The 22769-nt window shown below is 36.0% G+C and overlaps 1 protein-coding gene across 1 annotated transcript in view; it reads right to left on the bottom strand.

Annotated features, from left to right (window-relative positions):
- si:dkey-237h12.3 (teneurin-3) overlaps positions 1-22769 on the bottom strand; it is a 122603-nt gene that overhangs the window by 74458 nt on the left and 25376 nt on the right. Inside the window, 5 exon segments of the mRNA XM_056471949.1 lie at positions 6412-6612; positions 11096-11290; positions 14277-14378; positions 15090-15297; positions 18126-18340. Of these exon segments, the coding sequence (XP_056327924.1) occupies positions 6412-6612; positions 11096-11290; positions 14277-14378; positions 15090-15297; positions 18126-18340 (921 nt within the window).

Raw genomic sequence — 22769 nt, 5'->3', positions numbered from 1 at the left:
TAATATGGATACGTGCCAAAGCCAGTTTTTGGAGGGTGTATTTAATAGATAATTACTTCCATAAGGCATAACCATATTCTGCAAGTGTCAGCAAACATTGTGCACTCTGCTATTCCAGAGAGACATATCAAATTAGCAAGGCTTGGGTCCATAGATGGTGCTATAGCAACTTCATTACTCAGTTTATATTATACATTCAATTTACCGTTGCTTTAAAATTTCCCAGTGGGCTGCAAACTATTAATCTAAATGAATTAACATGCACACTGTAGAATTACGTCTCCATGTCTGTTTCCAGTCCAACACCGATCTGCATGTATTAAAACAACCTACAGGTCAAGACTAGATCGCAAGATTATATTTGTATGCGTCAGGCAGCACAAAGCATTTCATTTTTCAGTATGTATATTCTGCATAAATTCATACCAATCAGGCATTGCCTGCACTGAGCTGAAGATTCAGCTAGGAAAGCATTAAAGGATAGAGATCCATTTTCAGTTTTCAGACTTGACAGTAAAGTGTGATGACATAAGTGAAATTTAGACCTGGATTGCCCCTGATTCAGCTTCATTTTGACGTGTTCTTATGCCGTCAACAGTTTGAAATCTCACACGTTTTTCACCATTTCAAACATGTTAACATTAAATGATAAGAAATGATTTGAGATGATTGGGGTCAGCTACAGGTTTTAAGACGTAAGAACCTTTACAGTGTCACTGTTCAAACACATTTATTGACATTTGCACTAGGGGTGTGCAATATTGAAAAACAAATAATATTAATTTAGCTGATAATGATAATCAGACCATATTTTGAATAATAAAAAAAAAATGCTAATTTACATTAAAAAAACTGTAGTTTCCTATAGTTTACTAGCACTCTTTCACAATATCAATAGGATACTGATTAACTGAAACAATGATAGCCTGGATCACAAAACCAATCACAAGTGTTATTGATGCATCGTTTGTTAAGACAGGAAATTATTTGTCAGAGATAATATTAAACTAATAAACATCTAAAAAAAAAATCTAAATATTCAGAAAATTGCTTTTAAATTCATCCAGATTAATTTCTTAGCAGCGCACATTAATAATCAAAAATATTCATTCATTCTTTCTTTTTCTTTTCGGCTTAGTCCCTTTATTAATCAGGGGTCGCGTTAACCAATCAGGAGTTTTCTCTTGTAGGGGCGTGATAATGATGTAGTGCCTGTTGTTGGTGTCCCGAGGGGAAATACTCTTACAAACACAGGACAACAATCCATCAGCTCAGACACAGTGCCGAACAAATCTACGATATTTTCAACATTCCTAAAGCACATAAAGCACATTTACTATTTAAATAAAAATTTATGTTAGCAATGAAGCTAGAGTGACCGGGCAGACAGAAGCCCTGCCAATCTATTGTGAAGTGAATTTGACATGCAAATTAAACCAATTTGATGCACGAACGAAGCAAGTAAAATAAAAAATTTTCACACATCTATTTACACGCAAATAGTGCGATTTATTTGCGCATATCGAGTCTGGTGCGGACACAGCATTACTGAAGCCTTACAACCGCATGATATTAAGATTCAATTTGCTAATCTAATCCCACAAGTAAAGAAACCTCTAAACAAGCTTTTCAGCTTTTGACCATATCTAGTAGTAGTCAAAACCTGTTTGACTGCTTTCTAAAAAGCTGATGTGGTCAAAAGACTTCTTAAACAGAATGGGACATGTTGTTGTATCATGCAAAAATATCCCTATGTTCTCTCCCAAATACTGATCCTAACACATACCCATATTGTCTAGCACAGTTTTGTAGAAAGCTGAAAACAAAAGCTGCCGTTCTGTCCACCCTCAAAGATATCAGTGTGGAAAAAACATGGAGAAAAACGTGTCTCCCACGTCTACATGTGATGCATTTGAAGAAGGTGTAAACAAAAGTCATACAATTCAGGTATTGTGTATCTGGAGCTATCAGAAGAGAGCTGTGTTCAAGGCTGAAACCAGGCATCAAGAGTTGATGCTAGATAACAACTGCAACTAAGACCTGGCTTGGCCCCATCCACCTTCATTTCTACGAATCATTATGTCCTTAGAACTATCACCGCAACGACTCCTAAAAACCCACCAAATAACACTGCTTGGGGCAATTTTGATTTTATAAGGCCATGCTTGGAGCCAATTTATCATTGCAGAGAAATTACACCGGTGACTTTTTCAAAGTTTTCCACGGCTGCCCAAGGCAACCTTTCAGGCAAGTTCTGAATTGGTCTTCCATTAAGCCATTTCTTTGTCAAGCAACTTTTTAGAGCAGGAAGAAAGTCCTCCTGACAAATAAATAACGGATAAAACGCCAAATTGAGCAAAATGTAAGTAAAGAGTCTCTGATGTTTGTACAGGAGGGACCTTTCTCTGTCCCTCTCAGAGGAGGTTTTTTTTCCTCAATTGCAAGACCTTGGAGGGTCTGATTAGGTTGTGCTGGCACTCTGGAATATTAAATTGCTCTAAAAGGGTGAAGGGGTGGTTGATTCATTCAATCTTTTTTTTTTTTTAACAGCCTTCTTTTTCCACACTAGTCGATGTAATCAATTTTTCATTAGCGGCAAGGTGTTTATCTGTTTTTACCACTTCCAGGTTCCAGCGGGAGGCTGGTCGATCCACGCCGTACACCCGTTAATTAAAGTTTATTTAATTGAGGTGGAACAGTGGAGGTAATGAAGAGACAAAACCCCAACTGTGCAAGCAAGTGGACTCCCATTGCTCCCATGGCCGGAGCTGCGGCTTGAAGTGGTCTGACGCTAAACTCGTAAACTCTCATGAAGCAAGTAATGAACTGCTTTTATATTCATTCAAATCTGAACGCTGAAATAAAGCTGTTTAGTAGAATTTTTATATCTCAATAGTAATGAATGTCATGTAATGTAAGTAATAAAAATAAATCGAAATTAGGTGGAAGCCAAAAATCCCACAAAATGTGTTTGTACAGGAATATAAATGTACACCAATGCACCATTCAAAAGATTGAAGTCATTAAGATTTTCAATTTAACAAGGATGCATTGAAGTGATCAAAATGCAAGAAAGACATTTAAAAGGCTTTTTTTTTTTTCAAATAAATGCTGTTCTTTTGAGCTTTCTATCTAATTGACAAATATTAAGCAGCCATTAAAATGTTCTCAACATTGATATGAATAAAATGTCACTAAATCACCATATTAAAAGATTTGGAGTAATGATGCAGAAAATAAAGTTTCACTAAACACAAAATAAATTACATTTTAAAATAATTTAAAGTGTCACGAAACCCCAAAACACATTTTTTGAGATTTTGACAGTCATATATGTGTCCCACGTTGCTAAAAACACTATCAGGACACATATATTTCACAAAAAAAAAAAAAAGAAAAAAAATTTTTTTTTTGCATTATTTCAAGCAAATTTGTTCTTCCGGTTTGAAAAGAAATTTTGAAGCTACGTCATGGCGATCCTTGTGTAAATTCCAGCGTGTAGACTGGATGTCTGTACCGGCCAGTACAATGTGACATCTTTTCAGCATTAATTCATGAGAAAGAGTTCGAACCAATCAGCGCACTCTATTATGAATGAGGTGCAACTTCATTAATATGGATGATATAGATTCGAAGACTGTTTCAAATCGTCACAGTGTTCAGACGGCAGAGAGATACCACGTTGTGTTGCCAACCATAATTAAAGCGAGTGGAAGAAGAAGAAATGTTTGAAGACATGGTTCGTCAGGGTTGCGCTCTAAATGTGCCGCAACAAAAGTTTTGTTTTCATTTCCCCCGGTAAGTGTGTGATCAATGTTCTTTGTTTATGTTTATTCAGATGGCAAAGTTAGTTAGTATTGTCAGCAGTACTCTTTCAGTTTTTCAAGAAATACCTTAATCGAAATTATTTAGTTACTAAGTTTACAGTAATATCACTACAATATCATAGACTAAAAGATCCGCTGTAAACGCTGCTTTCCGAATGTAAACATGTAAATGTTCCTGAATGAAAGTGCCAAACTGCAGATAAAGTCAACAAATTAAGAATGAAACACCTGAAATTACATGAAACTCCAGAGGAAATGTGGACGCAAAGATGTTAATCTAATTATATGCTATAACATATAAAACAGGATCATGTAAGGAAAATTCAAAAAGCAACTCATCTAAACACCTTAATCATATTAATGTCCTTTTGTCCATCATGGGCCTTTAAAGTCAAAAACAACTATTTTAAATCGCAAAAATATTGCATAATATTGCAATGTTAACTTTGCAAAAACGAAAGAGGATGAAGACTTTCTTCACTTTAGTTTGAGATTTCTTTGCCTATTTTAGGAGTCAAGCATATTAAACTGAATCTGTGATGATTTCTGTTCCACTATAACACTTTTTGATGACTGCAGCAGCACATTTATTGTTCTCCTCACATTTGCATCACACAAATTCCCATACTCCAAAACCACATGCACTTATGATGGCATAATTCCCACAACATTCTCTGAAGAAACAGCCTGGCAGCCACATTTCTTTCTCTTTTCACCAATTACTTACATGCATCACCAAGGGAATGTAACATATGGAAGTTGCAGCTCCTTCTGTAAGATTAGCGTGCAGTACGTGCAGCATGGCCACAGGAAATGCTGACATGATTGAAAGGTTACTCACAACAGGCTAAGCAAAGTAGAAACAAACATTAATTTTGTTTAAATGTGGGCAGCAGAACTGACTCACAATTGTTCTTATAGTTATGATTCAGTTAATCATTTCATTAATTTTCTTTCGGCTTAGTCCCTTTATTTATCAGGGGACACCACAGCAGAATCAGAATGAACCGCCAACTTATCCAGCATAGGTTTTACGCAGCGCATGCCCTTTAAGCCGCAACCCAGTACTGAGAAACAGTTCACCTATAGCGCATGTCTTTGGACTGGCCACTTACTTGCGCCACCACCAACCATTTCATATAGTAGTAATTTAACGACCAGCGCAGTGTGTCATTGCTGTAATTTCAACATTAATTTTAACCCTGGATACAAATACAGGCTTGGAGATTTTCAATAAGCTTCCTGGATGAGCTCTGGTAAGCCCCTCCCCACTAATGCAGACGAGCCAATGGCAGTTGAGCCTCATTTGCATGGGAACCAGATTTTGGTATCAGCTCAATAGAGAAGCAATGCAATATCTGAAGTTCTCATTGGCTGGATTGTGTTTATGCTACAAACATGGTAAAACAATGTATCTAGGGTACTTCTAATGCTGATTTTAATGTCCCAAGAGGATGAGAATGGAACTTATTTAAATTCCGTAACCACCCAAAGACAAGATTTCAATGGCCCATTTCCACTGAGTGGTACAGTATGGTACTGTTCGGTTCAGTATGCTTTTTTGGCCGTTTCCACTGTCAAAAGGTACCTAAAGGCAAACCGCACCATACTACCCAGAACAAAAGGGTACCAAAAGATGAAGCAAGACACGCAACTGAACGCTATTGGTTTACAGAGAAACGTCACTCGCTCATGCAACAAGCCAGAATGAAAACAAAGGAACTGGCATTTTTAAAAACACAGCCGAGACATTGCACCGTAATAACATAGATATAATAACAGCCGTGGTTGACCCGCGCTCAAACAAACCTTGTCGTTATCTTGATGAACAGCCACAAACCAAGAAGAAGAACAATCTGCCCTATGCCCTGTAGACTATCAGACTCTGTATCAGAGATGTGAATGACCCATACAGCTTTACTTTGACATTTCCTCTAGCGAGAATGATGACGACTAAAACTTTCTGTCGTACACCACGCCCACCAAAAGCACACTATTGGTACCCTTTTAGCAGTGAAAATGCAAACCTGATAAAGGTGACCCGTACAGTACCGTACTGTACTGTACCACTCAGTGGAAACGGGCCATAAATATCCAAATAATTCACAAGGTAACTCAAAGCAACAATGTTTTTAGCTCTGCTGAAGTCTAAAGTAATTAAAAGTAATTATTGTGTAATAACACAGTCTCTGCCATGGGCAAGATGGATAGCACTCACATTAATTAGCTCATGCCAATATCTACATTAAAGTGCTTAAATGTAAATTAACTTAATGGTAATATGTTAACCTGCAGTCGTTATAACCATAACATGAGGCTTCTGCAGCTTGAATTGTGAATTATTTGCAAATTAATGTCCATCATTTAAAAAAATCTTCATAATTTCCACTTGAATGCTCCTCTGCAATTGGTTACCCTTCTGTATTGACGTTTTCACACTAACAGGTATCACTGTAAAACAGTTTGCATTGTTTGTTTGTCCTATTTATCAGCAGTGGTGGAGTTTACCAATAGGTCAATTCTTAATTAAACCATTTTACAAATCACGCCATGCCTGGTGTTGTGGTGAATGAATGAATGGTACCTGAGGAGCAGTCCGGACCAGTCCAGTTGGCTTCACAGATGCAGGTGCTGGTCTCAGTCTGGAATGTGCCATGGCCAGAGCAGTGTTCTGGGCACAAAGAAAGCTGCGTCTCACAGTTGGATCCAGTCCAGCCTGAGGTACAGTGGCACTGACCATGGAGACATGAGCCATGGCCCGAACAGGATGGGTCCACACAGTCCACTGTGGAAAAAGCAAGGCTTTCAATGCTTTACTGTGACTTTATCTGTGAACAGTCATCCATGTGACAACCATAGTGTCAAAATACAATGTTTTACTACTGTATCTAATTGTACTATATCTATATTTAATGTTTTATTAATTAAAACTTAACAACACCTTATTTTTTAAACTGTCATCAATAGATATACCTCTGTGTTCTTGTGTATCTTCTCATAATGGTAATAATCTCCACACAAAAAGGACTCTATTTCTTTGAAAGTTACAAAACTGCACTCCAACAACTCTTGCAAAGAATCAATGGTTCATTTTAGCTTCCTGCTGCTATTCAAGTACCCATTCTTGGATTTGAGGTATTACCATCATGAAATATTGGAACAGTGTTTGCACCATGGGATATTTATATATCTGCTCCAGTAAAATTGCTTCCTGTTCTTGCAGCTCTATGATCAAGCAGTGCAATTATGGGACCACATGTTGCCCATGAGGAGAAAGTACATACAAATCCATCCTCATGTTTTACAGTTAGCAACAGAATATGAGGGTTGAATGTATCATTTGGCTTTCCCCCAAAATAAGCCCATGCAGATATAGGGAACAGATTGAAAGATGACTTCTCTGATCACATTTGTCATTTTTTTCCTATCGCTCAAGGGTCCAGATTTTATGCCCGAACCATAAATTACAGCCTTAGGAAGCATGATGTACAGTTCTTGTTGAGACAGGGACAGAGGTACTAATTTAATTTTACGCTTGCAATTTTGGGGAATTTAACAGCTATCTTGTCTGAGTGTCCCTGTAGGTGTTATAAACACGGTTCCTCGTTGCTTCCGAGTCCGGAAATTCTGTCACCAAGCATAAAATGAAAGACAGTGGACTAACACTAACCCACAGTCACTCTCATACACTGCAAATCCAAAAATAAAAGAAAAAAGATACACACTCTAATACTTTCTTGGACTGTCTTTAGCTTTGATTACGGCATTTGCTGTAGCATCATTTTAGTACTCTCACAACATTTATTCCTGCCTAAAATTGCATACTGACGATCAGACCACTGTCAAAAATCCTCTCCAGCACATCCCAAAGATTCTCAATAGGGTTACAATCTGAACTCTGTAGTGGCCATGTGTTAAAAAATGATGTCTAATGCTCCCTAAACAACTCATTCACAATTTGAGGCTAATGAATCCTGGCATTGTCATCTTGGAATATGCCCGTGCCATCAGAGAAGAAAAAAAGCATTGGTGGAATAACCTGGTCATTCAGTTTGTCAGCTGACCTCATTCTTTGGGCAATAACATTGCTGATCTCAGACCTGACCAACTGCAGCATCCCCAGATCACAGCACTGCCTCCACAAGCTTGTATCTTGGGCACAAGGGTGTATCACTTCCTTTGCCTCTCTTCTTACCCTGATGCACATCACTGGAACAGGGTAAATCTGGACTCATCAGACAACATGACCTTCTTAAAGTGACACAGCTCTTTAGTGCCAATCCCTTAAGTTCCCTTTGCATTTTGCATGTGTACTGTACATCAGTGGTCCTCAAACCCTGGATCAATTGGTACCAGGCCGCACAAAATTATTAATTATTTATTATCTGAGTCTGAAAAATCATTTATTTTGGAAAATCTTTTATTTTGAAAAATGTCTGTATGTTGAAAAATGACCATATTCTCTTAATTACATCTTGGTCACTTGAGCGCCAAAGTTTAACCGGCAAGCAGCAAAATAATTAAGAAACAGACATCTTTGTAATGTTTCTTTGCGAAGGGAAAAGGCCCAGTGAAGGACCCACAAGCTGCCAAGGAATGGATCTGCAACGCATTTGTCAACAAATCAGGTGAATCCAGCATGTCTGTGTGTGCAAGAAGATCAACTGCTGGAGATTGCAAATGATTGTGGCAGTTCACATATCATGTCTTTTTCGTACACAAATTCATTATTTCTCAATGTAGGTGCACCCATCTTCTAAATGCTGTGAAAGTCACGTGACAAAAACTGACTGATCAGCTGCATATTTTGTATGGGATATACAAATTCTGGTAACGTTAGCATAGCTTTTTAATTTTCTCCATAAATAAAACTTGAATCAGGCTTGTAGCAATGTTTTGTCAGCTTGTCATCCTGAGAAAACAGTTGATGGTCACCTAATGTACATACATACATACAACTACACTACCAGTCAAAAATTTGGGGTCAGTAGGATTTTTAAATGTTTTAAAATATGCTTCTTCTGCTCACCAAGGCTCATTTATTTAATCAAAAACACAGTACGAATTGTAAAATTGTGAAAAGTTATTGCACTATAAAATAACTGTTCAAAATTCATTCATTCATTCACTTTCTTTTCTGCTTAGTCCCTTTTTTAATCTGGGGGCACCACAGCGGAACAAACCGCCAACTTATCCTGCGTATGTTTTACACAGCGGATACCCTTCCGGCTGCAACCCATCACTGCGAAACATTCACACACACTCATACACTACAGACCATTTAGCCTACACAATTCACCAACATGAGCACCCGGAGGAAACCCACGTGTACATGGGGAGAACATGCAAACTCCACACAGAAACGCCAGCTGACCCAGCCGAGACTCGAACAAGCAACCTTCTTGCTGTGAGTTGATCATGCTACCCACTGCGCCACTGTGCAGCTCAAAAGAAGCTTATATATTAATTTAATAATTCATTACAGGGATTTTAAAGCTTTTTAGCTTTTTAGCTAAGATTTTTAGCTTCATTACTCCAGTCTTTAAAGTTGCATGACCTTTCAGAGATCACTCTAATATTATAATAATAATAATAATAATAATAATAATAATAATAATAATAATAATAATAATAATAATAATTATTATTATTATTATTATTATTATTATTATTATTATTATTATTAATGGTAATAGTAATAAAATAAAATTATTAATACAAAAACAAAAAACAAACCCAAACTTTTGATCGGTACTATATATATAATAATAATAATAATATATATATATATATATATATATATATATATATATATATATATATATATATATATATATATATATATATATATATATATATATATAAAACCATGCATATAATCATGTATTCTTGATTGTTATTATTATATATCATTAATTTTATATAAAAAAAAAAAAACATGAAAAAAACTGACCCAAAACTTTTAACCGGTAGTGTACATACACCCACCCCCCTGGGCCACAGTAAAATTGTCAAGTGTTGACCGGTACGCGATGTCAAAAAATGTTGGGGACCACTGCTGTACATATTTTACTTTCACTATTAAACATAGCAGTGTTTTTTGCCATGTCTGAATGCTGTTCTTGAATGTTCGCTGATCTCAATCATTGAATATTTTTTTCCTGACCAGATTTCTTCCTCAAAGATCACTATCCTTTCAGTTTTTAAAAATGCGTTGACAAGTTCTTACCATAATTTAAGCAGTTTGCGAAATCTAATTATTTCCAATAATCCAATAATTTGACCACAGGATGTGTCTTCTGACATGGTTGTTTAAAAAATGAGAAGCTACTCTCAGTATAAGTTATGGTTAAATACAGTAACTTGTTATCATCTGAAATGTTCTGATCCATGCAATATAATGGGAGACTCTTGTCTGTTTGCTAAGGTATATATAGGTGGTGACTTTTTTGAATGTGCAGTGTATCAAGGACAGAAAATAAATTAAATTTGTTAATCTTTAACAAAAAATAATGACATGAAGTTGAGTAAATGGGAACAAATTTTCTTTTTGGATGCCTATTTCTTTACGCCACGTTAAAACCAATTATTGATGAAAAGCCTTATGCAGTTTAAAAAAAAATCACAGAGATACAAACAAAGTGCACTCGTCAAAACTATTTGTAGGTTTTAATTGCCAATCAATTCGATGCAGCAGCTACAGTATTGATTGTAAATTGGTTAAAATCAAGAATCTTTTTCACAGTGTTTGTTATTTCGTGCAACTTTATAATAAGAAAAACATGCTTTTAAAAATCTATTCGGCAAGTCTCTCTTTTCAAGTGTTTCACTGGGTCATTCATTCTCTTCTCGACCTCAAGGTTACTTATTCAGTTCAATGACAATTATAACATTGGTCAAGTGACCCGAACATAGACATCTAAAGAGTTCATTCCCAAGCCTATTGAATGTGGATCAATAGACTCAATTGGTTTTACCCAGAGACAGCGGGAGGAGAAGAATCACAAGACAGGAAATATTTTGTGTGCACACAAGGGGTATTTTCTTGGCTGTCTGCCTTATCTCAATCCCATATGTAGAATCCATTTCAGTCAGTGGATGCTGCTAAATGGTGTGGCTAATTTATCACAACAAAAACCAGTCTTTAAGTCAGCACACTCATCCATGTAATTAGCTGCGCGCTGGTGTTGAAAAAGCGCCCTCCTTCACTACAATGAGCTACATGTGTTGGAGTTTCTTTGCATAGCTACTGAAAACTGTCCAGTTACCTTGGTCGCAGTTGTCACCTCTGAAGCCAGGGTTACATATGCAGGATCCTGAAACACACAGGCCATGACCTCCACACTGGGCATCCATACACTGACCGCTTGGTACATCGCATTCGATCCCTTTCCAACCGCTGTAACACTGACAGCGACCGCCGTTGTATTGACCATTCCCACTGCACAGCACTGGACATGCCGCTAATAGTGAGAGAGGAAAAAAAGATTAAAGCTAGATGGATGAAAGTAGATTCGGATGAGAAAATCTCACACACACAAAAAAAAAACATACTCAGGACAATTTGAGTTGTGCAACTTCATTAATCTCAATCATGATTCTCATTAGATTCTCATTATTATAATCTAGTAATGGAAGTCATCCTTTCCGGACACAGTTGTTTTATTTTAAAGTTAGCATGCAAATTAAAAACAGTACACGAGTAATGCTCTTGCTGTTGAATATATGCATTTTAATTTATTTTTTTCCCAGTAACTACAATTATAGTGTTAATGTGCTTAACTGTCGTGAAATTGAATTGAGCACATGAAAAAACTTTACAAATATAGACCCCCTTTTTATATTCAAAGCTGCCTTCCAATTCTTCATAGCATAGATTCAATAAAGTGGTGCAGACATTCCTATGAGATTCTGGTCCATATTGACAAGATACCATTACACATTTGTTGGCTGCACATCCATGATGTGAATCTCCCGTTCCACCACATCCCAAAGGTGCTCTATTGAATTGAGATCTGGTGACTGTGGAGCCATTTGAGTGTAGTGAAGTGAATGCCATGCTCAAGAAGCCAAATTGAGATGATTTGAGCTATGATGTGACACATTATTCTGCTAGATACAACAATCACAAGATTGGTTCACCGTGGTCATAAAAAGATGGGCATGGTCAGCAACGAGTGTAGTGATGCTCATTTCGTTTGAAGAGGCACAAAGTGTGCAAGAGAAAATGACTCTCATATCATAACACCACAATGAGCAACCTGAACTGTTTATAAAATGCAGGATGGGTCTGTGATTTTATGCAGTTTATGGCAAATACTGACAAACCATCCAAATGTTTGCAATCTTTTTCCAATTTCTCCAGTTTTGATAAGACTTTTTCTCATCTCATTCATTCTCTTTGTAGCTGACAGAATTGTCATCAGTGTGCTTGTATGCTGCTGTAGCTCATCTGCTTCATAGTTGGATGTGTAGTATATTCAGAGATGCTCTTCAGTTCTGCAAACCTCGGTTGAAACAAGTGTATATTTAAGATACTGTTTTCATTCGAAGTGCAAATTTTCAGTGTATTATGGGTAATCTCTAGCCGTTGAGTATACATCAGTTGTACACTCGTTATTGCCATGCATTGTAGGATTAGTTGGGTGCCCTTTAGAATGTCCAATATAGTTTTGGACACCACTACAACTGGCCGCTTCCAAAAATAGTGCACAAATAAAGGATATAGGGTATGGACCCTTTTCCAAGACTGTTATGACGCATACTGTATATAGCACCTTATATCAATATACAATGCAATATCTTCTCCATTCGTATTTGTACACAGCACCTTATAACCTGTATATTTATAACAAATCTGTAAACACAATTCAACATCCAGATTTTTTCACTGACTGCATCTCTGTTTAATGTTTATCGTCTTTTTTTTTTTTTTTTCATATTTATTTATTTTGTTTTGGTCACTTGTCACTTTATGTACACTGGAAGCTTCTGTAGCCAAAATAAATTCCTTTTGTGTGTGAAGCACATTTGGCAATAAAACTGATTCTGATTTAACAGTCATCATAATCTTAAATCCTTGAATTTTTTTTTATTTTGGATTTTTTTAAAATGTATGAACATTTATATGCATTCATGAATGTATTATATCCCCACATCACCGCTTATGCGAGGTGATTCTAATGTAGCGTTTATGGGGCGGGACACTAAATTTTACGTTTTAGCGTCTTTCCTCTGGCTGCCATCACCGGTCTCATACAAATTTTTCCCTTTTTCTGGAAGTCTTGATCTCACCATCATGGCATTTTTCTTTTATTATTTCAGCAATAAGGATTGTAAAAAAAAGTGTTGTACTCTCCCATTCACTGCGCTATAAGACTCTATGAAGACTTCTGCTGCTGAGAAACCCTGAAATGTGAAAAGTAGGGATGTCCAGATCCGATCACGTGATGGGAAATTGGGCCCGATCACGCGGTTTCAGACTCGATCGGAATCGGACATTACCTCCCAATCAGGACTTAAATATATATATATATATATATATATATATATATATATATATATATATATATATATATATATATATATATATATATATGCTTCTATATCTAGACATCTATAGTTATGCAGTGGCACAGATTTAGACCTCTTTCTTGACTTCACACAAAACAGCAACGTGTGCAGCATGGCATGACTTTGTTGCGGAGAGGCTATTGGTTAAATGCTGTCAAATTAGAACACAGAAGCAGCTTGAAGAGGAAAGCGTGAGTATGTCTGCGGTCTGGACGTATTATAAAGTTGATGACGACAACATTGCCGTAGCAAACTGTGAGATAAGTAAACTTGGGATTGCCTGCCGGGTATTTTAGGTTGAGGTGCCATTTATTTTTATATTAGATTTTTTTTATATTTACTTATATTTGCGCTAAATCCAAAAGTGAAGAGTTGATGTTATTTATTACTTGATTGTTCAAGCTACCTCAGAGAAGTGCTCTGTTTGTTACAAAGTTGTTGAATGTTAAAATAAGGTGAATTAAATAAAAAATAAGGAACATCTTGGATCTGTTTCTTCACTCTTCTTTATTATTTTTTTATGTATTATAGGAGTATCTGATCGGGTTTAGTTATCGGTAAATATTCAAAATCAAATGACTCAGACTCAAGGGCAAAAAAACCTGATCGGGACATCCCTAGTGAAAAGGGTCTATAGGGTATAGCCCAGGTCTACATGCTTTTTTGGACTGAGTTGCTGCCATGTAATTCAATATGTGCATTAATAAGCAATTGAACAAGTGTACCTAATTAAGTGACCGGCAGATTGTTTTCAGCTATGACAGTTACAAGACTTAATGTGCTCTGTGCTTAACTGTCATGAAGAAAACCATTAACGGCCCCAGAACAAATTTTTCATTAAGGAAAATTATCTCTCTTTCTTTTTTTCTTACATACCTCTCGAGCAATATGGCCCAAGGAATCCTGGGAAGCAATTACACGTGCCTGAGACACATTCTCCATTGCCATAGCAATTGTGTGGGCATTCCATCACTGACTCTGCACAAAGAAGATCACACAGTAAAATTACAATTTATCCATCGCATATAAACTGCATTTTTACACAGCCTCGTGTTTGTGGTCTAACAAGCCAAGAAAAACAGGAGTAAAAACACCACTGGAGTGTCTTTAAATCAAGCATTACAAGCAGTCTCTTTGGAAGTTGCCTACTGAATTCCCAGTTAATAAATAATTGTATGAATAATTGAAAAGGCCAGTGCTTTCCTTTGCTCTAAATAAAAGCAGATCCTCCAGCTGATGACCGCGTAACACACAAAATAAATGTATATTTGAAGACAAAAAAAAAACACACAAACAAACAGCTCAGCAGCACAGGGCTTAGAGATTTAGTCTTTTGGCCTCCATATTTCCTGGCCTGACAGAAAGAGATAGCGGCAGAATCAAACTTATTGATTAGCCAACAACTCAGGGCATGCTTCTGCACGCCTCATTATCACTGCTGTGCTATCTCAGGCACTTGGGTGCAAGGCAGAAATATATAAATAAAAAGGCCATCTGAAGGCGCCTGTAAAAGCTTGTTACACTGGCCCAATTGCTCTGTCAAGCGTCACATTACATAATGTTGGGCACAAAATTACATTTTCAGCAGTGGTGCAGAAATAAGCTGTAAACATAACATAACCAAGTGCATAAACAAAGACAAATGCGTTTGCACTCAATCGCACGGTTTTATTACATGCACTAGCTCACCTAGTACTATGGTATTGTATGAGACAGGCTCTACAGTGCGGCCATCATTGTAAAAAGCCAGGTGCCACACACCGGTGTGCAGGTACTGAATAAATCCTGCCTGCTGAACGCTGACCGGTATCTCCAATCGGTCCCTGAGCTCCGGATCCAACTGAACACGCTCTCGCGAGATCAGCCTACTGCCGTCCAGAAGCTCCACAAAGTCATACTGAAACAAAGTAGAATTACATTTGACATTCGCCATTATTCAGTTGTTACCAGATGCATTACAACCAAATAAAAGGCAAATGTAATATCCAGACACCATGACATTTAAGCTGCCATTACCCTGTCTGGCTTTAAAATATCATCCTGAATCTTTTAAAGATGTCTTGCAACGAGGAGTGTGTTATCCGGCAGAACTTTCCGTATTTCAAACAGAGCATTTAAACAGATAGATCTACTCGAGACTCCAAATTAAACTTTCTCCAATTGATTTCCAACTGGTCAGCTGCAAAAAAAGCAATAAGGAGACACATGGCAAATTGGAAGCAGCACTCAATAAGCTTGCTTTAGTTTATTGTGATGGCTTTGGGGACACATTGATTGAACATCTACAATAAGTTGGACAGTTTTCCTCAGCACTTACGAAAGATGCTGCTTTTATTGACAGCTGTGAGTTTTAAACACCCAGCCAATCACCGAGACAGAGAGAAGATCTGTCTTTCTGTTGGAGTAGTTTTGTTATGATTAAAGTAGGATTTGTTGAACAACCATTGATGGCTGATTCCTCCATGTCTTGTTGTATAGTTTGCCAATACTTTGCAGACCACAGATGTAGCTGTGATTTAATAAAATCAAGAGAGTTAAGTCAATTCATTTTGGAAGATTAGGGCACTGGAAGTGAACAGGTTGAAACAATACTTATCAAACACTTCTCAACAAACTTCCCTTCCTTAAAGAATTGCATTTTTACAGTATACAAGATTTCTAAAATGTTTTTAAATTGTTTTAATGTGCAAATGAGGCACTGTTTAATGACATATGCACTTACTCAGACATGTCTATATACAGTGGCTATAGAAAATTATTATATTATATTATATTATATTATATTATATTATATTATATTATATTATATTATATTATATTATATTATATTATATTATATTATATTATACTATATTATATTATATTAGTATATAATTAATTGATTGGATTGTTATCTGATATGGATATACATGTCAGAATGGACCAGAATGGTTGGTTTATTTCACACAATAATAGGGTGTATGCAGAAGTATGCAGAAGATCTTTTATTTTTTCAGCAACATGGGTGAAACACTTCCGGTGAATTGTATGCTGTTACAAAATTGGCGCATTTAAGGTCTGTTTTCTTAAAAAAAATCAACAATCCTTACTGCCTGATTGATATACAACATAAAGTGGGTCTCAGAATGTACAAGAAGCACATTAAATTGAATTTTTCCATGCCATGTTTTTAAAATATGAATGTTTATTTTACGTCAGTATTTTCAATGGAGTTTCTGCGCTAACCTGCTGATCCTGATGATGCGTGTGTGTAAACAGCTTTTCATCTCGTTTTACACTTGAACAACTAAATGACACTGAAGTCTATTTAACTGGTTATATTTTAATTACATTACAACATCGATGCTGTAAAATAAACCATAGAAAATTGAAAAAAGTCACATTAACCGTTCACCGGAAGTTTATTGCTATGTGAAGAAACACTAGCTGTGCATATACCTAATACCAAGATTTCTAAAATGTTTTTTAAATGTTTTAATATGCAAATGAAGCACTGTTTAATGACATATGCACTTACTCTAAGACATTTCTTTAAACAGTTGAAGTCAGAATTATTACCCCCCCTTTGAATTCTTTTTTCTTTTTTAAATATTTCCCAGATGATATTTAACATATAACTTGGGATAACTTGCCTAATTACTGTAACCTGCCTAGTTAACCTAATTAACCTAGTTAAGCTTTTAAATGTCACTTTAAGCTGTATAGAAGTGTCTTGAAAAATATCTAGTAAAATATTATTTACTGTCATCATGGCAAAGATAAAATAAGTCAGTTATTAGAAATGCGTTATTAAAACTATTATGTTTAGAAATGTGTTGAGAAAATCATCTCTCCGTTACACAGAAAAAAAAAAACTGTGTGCCTAATAATTCAGACTTAAACTGTACAGTGGCTAAAGAAATGTATCATACCCTCTAAAAATCTATAGCTGTAATCACAATAAACCCTGCTTTAAAAAAAAAAACCTTTGGGACAAAGTTGTGGAAAGGCACAGACGATGAGATGAGAAGGCTACATAAACATTTAAAGGCTAGGAAAGTTATTAGGAATGTGATTTCATTTCCGGCTGTATGACAAATAACGTCATTATTTCAAAGGACTATGATGATTTTCTATAGCCACTGTAGCATAAAAAGCTGAACACTGAATGAAGTGTAGTTCAGATTTCATATTTAATTTTTGTTAACATCAGGGACAAATGGGACTACGGGAATCTAATTTTATAACTCAATTATTCCGAAAATACTAAAAAATGTCAACAAAATTACGTTACAAATGTTACATATGATTAGGCATTTTATGTATGAATATATCCTTCTGTAAAAACCTTCTTAGATAGGTATGAATAAACATTTGACTGTAAAGTTTTCTGTATGTACAAGCTGCTGAAGTGAAGACTTATGGCTACATATAGGAGAAAAAAATCATATTTTGGGAAAAATATATAAATACATGTATTGAAATGCAAAGGCACAAATTGACAGAGTGTAGCAAAATAAAAAATAGAAGTCTATTTTGGATGTTTTTTTTTACATTAGAGAACTTCACTTAGTCTAAAAACAACACTTCATGAAAAAAGGCCAATGAGCCCAAAATTGGCAGATGCATGTTTCTGAATACTGTGTATTTCAAAAAATAAAAAATAAAATAAAATAATTTAAATAACTAATTAAATAACAAAATCGAGTCATTTCTGACTTAACTGAAACTTTAATCTTGTATTACCTGAGTGTGTGAAGGTGGAAGCCCCCTCCTCCCATAGACTCCAATCAGGGCGTTTTTCTGAATGGAAATATTAAACTTGAGGAAGTGTGGTTGTTCGATGATAAGTCTGGACCTCCAGAAAACTCCTGGAGGAATGGCGTGTGCTACTTGCTGACCCAACTCCACCTGCCCCGTGTCCAATGTGGAGTTATACTGCAGCATCACTCCTACCCTTCCTGTCAACAGACACATCCAAACACTTTAAGGCAACATATTATAACATATTTTAAGTTTGGTTTGTTGGTCAGTATAATTTTAGCAAGGGCACATATAATTAATCAAAAATGATAGAAGGGTATTAATAATGCAACTAAATAATTACATTTTGTTTTTATGTGAATATTTTGCTTAATAAACAGGTGGTCCACCATGATATCATATTTTAAACTTTAGTTGATGTGTAATGTAGCTGTGTGACTATAAACAACATCGCTGAATGTAATACGCTTTAATAAGTTCAATGCAAAGTGAGACATTGGCTTTTACAAAGTTAGCTTAGCAAAGCCTACAGCGAACTAAGTTTGGGGACTACAAAAAAATACATCTGGGTTAGTGAGATCCTAAACCCTTCTGGTTACACTATGTGAATACACTCTGCACAGCAAAGGGGCATGGCTAGAGACCCTGTAATATTATAGCAGAGAAAGCTAAAAGGCCATCCAAATGTTGCAATTTCCACAGAGCTTCTTCTGTGTCTGTATTTTAGCTTCCTAAGGACACAACAAAAAAGAGAGTAGTGCTTACAATTTAATTTAATTTTGTTCCAGAGAATTATAAAAAAGGATATAGCTAGCATTTGACATAGGACAGCTTCCATAATCTCCCAGTCCAGTGATTTGGCTAAAAACTTCTCAAAGAGGGAGCAACCATATAAACAAAGCTGTGGACTGTGAGCCACAACCTGTAAGTATTTTTATTTGTTAAAATGTATCTTTTACACGCATAGTTTCTAGTGTTAACGGTATGTTGGATGTATGTTGTAAACAACAGGAAATGCTGTTTGGCACCTTTAACAATCTAGCTACAAATTCATATTTATCCATCAAACTCCTGTAAACAGCCACAATCTTCAGCAGCGCTGCAGTGTCTCTCTATTTGGCTACTTTTCCTGCATTCTACAGCTCAAATATCGAACTCGCAAAAGATATGTAAATGTTTCATATTACTTACACATGCTTACAACCTGAATATATATATGAAAGACACTTGTGAGGTTTTATTTTAGAGAGTAGGCATAAGCTTTAGCTGTGTCCATTTTCTGTCTGATTCAGGCTCAAACTGATACGGCTAACAGTTTAACTGACTGACAGTATTTACACAATGGCAAAACACGTGCAAGTAGAGGTGTGACGCTTCCTGGTGACGTTGAACCATTCCACGAATGCCAGCACATTATGTTAGCTGACTAATCAGAGCCTCTTGAGGGTGGGCTTTCGGAGGCAATAGAAAATATGTTTCCATGTTAGCTGAGTTGCAGTATATAATCAACGTAAGACAATTTTGTTTTTTTTTTTTCAAATGAAGCTAAACCACATATTGCTTTGCATCTTATAAACACAACCAAGCCTTAAAAATACACTCTGGACCACCCCTTCAAAATGTCACGAAAGCATTTAAAGACTAAACTACTGTCGAAATTCAGTGTATAGTAAGATAAATAATTAACATTTAACAAATTCACATGACTAACATATTTATCTTATCAATCCCTAACTTTTGAATGACATACATTTGACTCAACCCTCAAGACATACATGTATTAGATTAGATATTAATTATAGTTTGCTTTATTGTCGGGTACTCATGTATAGAGAATATTCTATGTATTGATGTTTGTTTAGTTGCCAAAGCAAACCCAGTAATACGCTATTCCCTTTCAATCCGATTCATTTTACCCTGGTCAAATCTGACAATCACTGGCCCGTCTGACCTAGATGAAAACTGTTCTTCTTTCAAGCCTAAGATTTCAAAAGAATTTTTAATATTCCTCTCTATGAGTTCACAGATAAATCATCTCTTGAATAATTTTCTGATGAGAGCCTCTAAATGTCAAACATTACCCTAAAACTTGCAGTAGGCATTTGCCATGCTCTTTCATACTCTCTAAAGGCTATCATTCAGATGACAGCCGACGAGTTTATAAAACACTGGCAAACATCTTTATAGTGCACTTCAGAAAAAGGCAGTTAGTCAATTAAAAGAACACAATGTAGCATGGCAGGTTTGCACTCAAAGTGAGGAAATAGTCCTTTATTGACTTGATTCAAACTGATGCTTTCTAAACATGGTAATTAGGACAAACCCAGCGCAGCGGGTGCTATTCTTTGAAAACTGTCACTCCTCAAGTAAAAGATACCATCACTTTTGTCTCTCTGAAGTACTTTAAAGTCAACCAGAAATGACTTCCATGATCCCTTTCACTTATTTTATTTATTTGGAATTGATTGAATTGTGAAAAATGGACGTTATCTGATATGGATATGCATGTCAGAATGGACCAATGTGAGTAGCAGGTCATGGTGGTTGATTCATTTGACACAATCACTGGCCATCTGGCAGACAGGGCAGTTTCCCGCTGGGCCGACGTACTTTTTGGGCCGTGCTGATCATTGTCTTCTGATCTGATCGGCCCATACAACGCTTAGCAGTCTATCTTTTTTTTCTGCCTAATTAATTGACAATGCTGTGCTCTGTGATGCTCTGAAAGTAAGATGCTTTTTTTCGGACACCGGCCCATGTAATATACTCTGCAGCCCATTGGTTATTTTCTTTATTGACATTGGGCTGACCCAATCACAAACTCCTATTTTGGACTCTGTGTGAGCGTGCAACGTCGGTGTGTATTTATCAAAATAGTCAAGAATCAGAGAGACGGAGAAGAAATGGAAAGGAGTTGCAGAGAAATTGCTGGAAACACACTGGCGGTTCTGAAAAGTTTTCTATCCATACTACATGGCTAAAAACGCACATCACGTAACCATGTGTGTGTATGCAAGAGTGTGTGGGTGATTCCCAGTGTTGGGTTGCAGCTGGAAGGGCATCTGCTGTGTAAAACATATGCTGGATAAGTTGGCAGTTCATTCGCTGTGGCAACGCCTGATTAATAAAGGGACTAAGCCGAAAAGAAAATGAATGAATGAATGAACGAATGAATGAATGAGATTTTACAGATTACTGTACGTATATGCGCATATTTATAGGAGGCAAATAAAAGGAATATAAACCTGTTTAAATAAAATAACAGTGAAAAGCAAATGTTAATGAAGTGCTTAAACACTTCAGTTTAAATTAATAGCCATTGATTTTTGATAAATTCAGTTTATTGCACCCAGAAACCAATATTTTATAATGAACAAACTGTCCCACAGTTCCTATGAATTTTAGGTTTTGCTTTGGAAACTGAATTTATGTCACCTCAATTCATGTATCTCCTGTTACTGTGTCTCACAACTGCAACATTTTTACTTATAATTGTGACTTTATATCTTACAATGTGACTATTTAAAAGTGCTTTTCATAGGGACTCTTTACACATGGTCACTGCAGCTATCTGATTGTGAAAAGGGCTTGTGTAAATGCCCTCTGAAACACATTAGAGACAGATATAAATCACTCCGTCTACTTCAGGAGGTGATCTGGGACACATTTCAGATGAAACTGGACAGGTCTATTTGCATCTGGCTGTTGAAACTGCATATGTGAATTTTACTTGCTCCAAAATGTTGAGCATGTGCTATATATGCTTAATGACACAGACATAACAGCGCTAATGCAGAATGCAACAGATAGATGACAGATTTTATTTATTTATATATTTATTTATTTATTTATTTATTTATTTCAACAGAATTTCTGACCAGTCGCTAAACGTTAAACGATGTTAAATTAATTAAATTAATATCAAATCGTATTGACAACAGAGATGCATTTAACACCAGTGGAGTCTGTGAATGAAAAATAATAGAAAATATAGCAATTCTTTCATTTACAAAGGTAGAATATTTTGTGAATGCAAACTCATGTAAACCCTACATGTTGCTTGTACAGTTTTGAATGATGCTCTGCATGTATCTGTATGACAAAAACAGACGTTTTATTTAACCTATATTGACAGTAATGTGTAAAATTCCAGAAGTGACGTACAAAACCTCCTGTAGCCTACATATAAAATAATTTGTTTGCCAAAAAAGATATATAGCTTACATTAGCAATAAATCAATAAATGAAATGCATGTATGTGATGCTTTAGTTAACATAACCTAGGTAAATTTGCATATAGCACAAGATTTAGAGATCAGATTTATATCCATTTAGCTGAGACACATTTAGGGGCCAAATAAAACAGGCCCATAGTCTTATAGGGACTTCATATTTGCAGTTTTATTTTTTAAAACTGTGACTTTATGTTTTGATTGAGAATGTACATGATTTATAACATAGTTTATTTCACATTTACTCTTTCAAAGGGAAAAATCTATACTATTCAATGAACTAAAAAAGCAAACAGTGCTCTGCAAACAAATATGTATTGGAATGAAATAACTGCACTCTATATGAAACATCTAGCACATGTCAGAAGAAAAGCAGTGCTCTCTGACTAAAAGG

This window comes from Danio aesculapii, chromosome 14, assembly GCF_903798145.1.
Source record: "Danio aesculapii chromosome 14, fDanAes4.1, whole genome shotgun sequence".
Classification (NCBI taxonomy): Eukaryota; Metazoa; Chordata; class Actinopteri; order Cypriniformes; family Danionidae; genus Danio; species Danio aesculapii.
The sequence above is the reverse complement of the archived record's forward strand: the minus strand, read 5'-3'. Positions and strand labels throughout refer to the sequence as shown.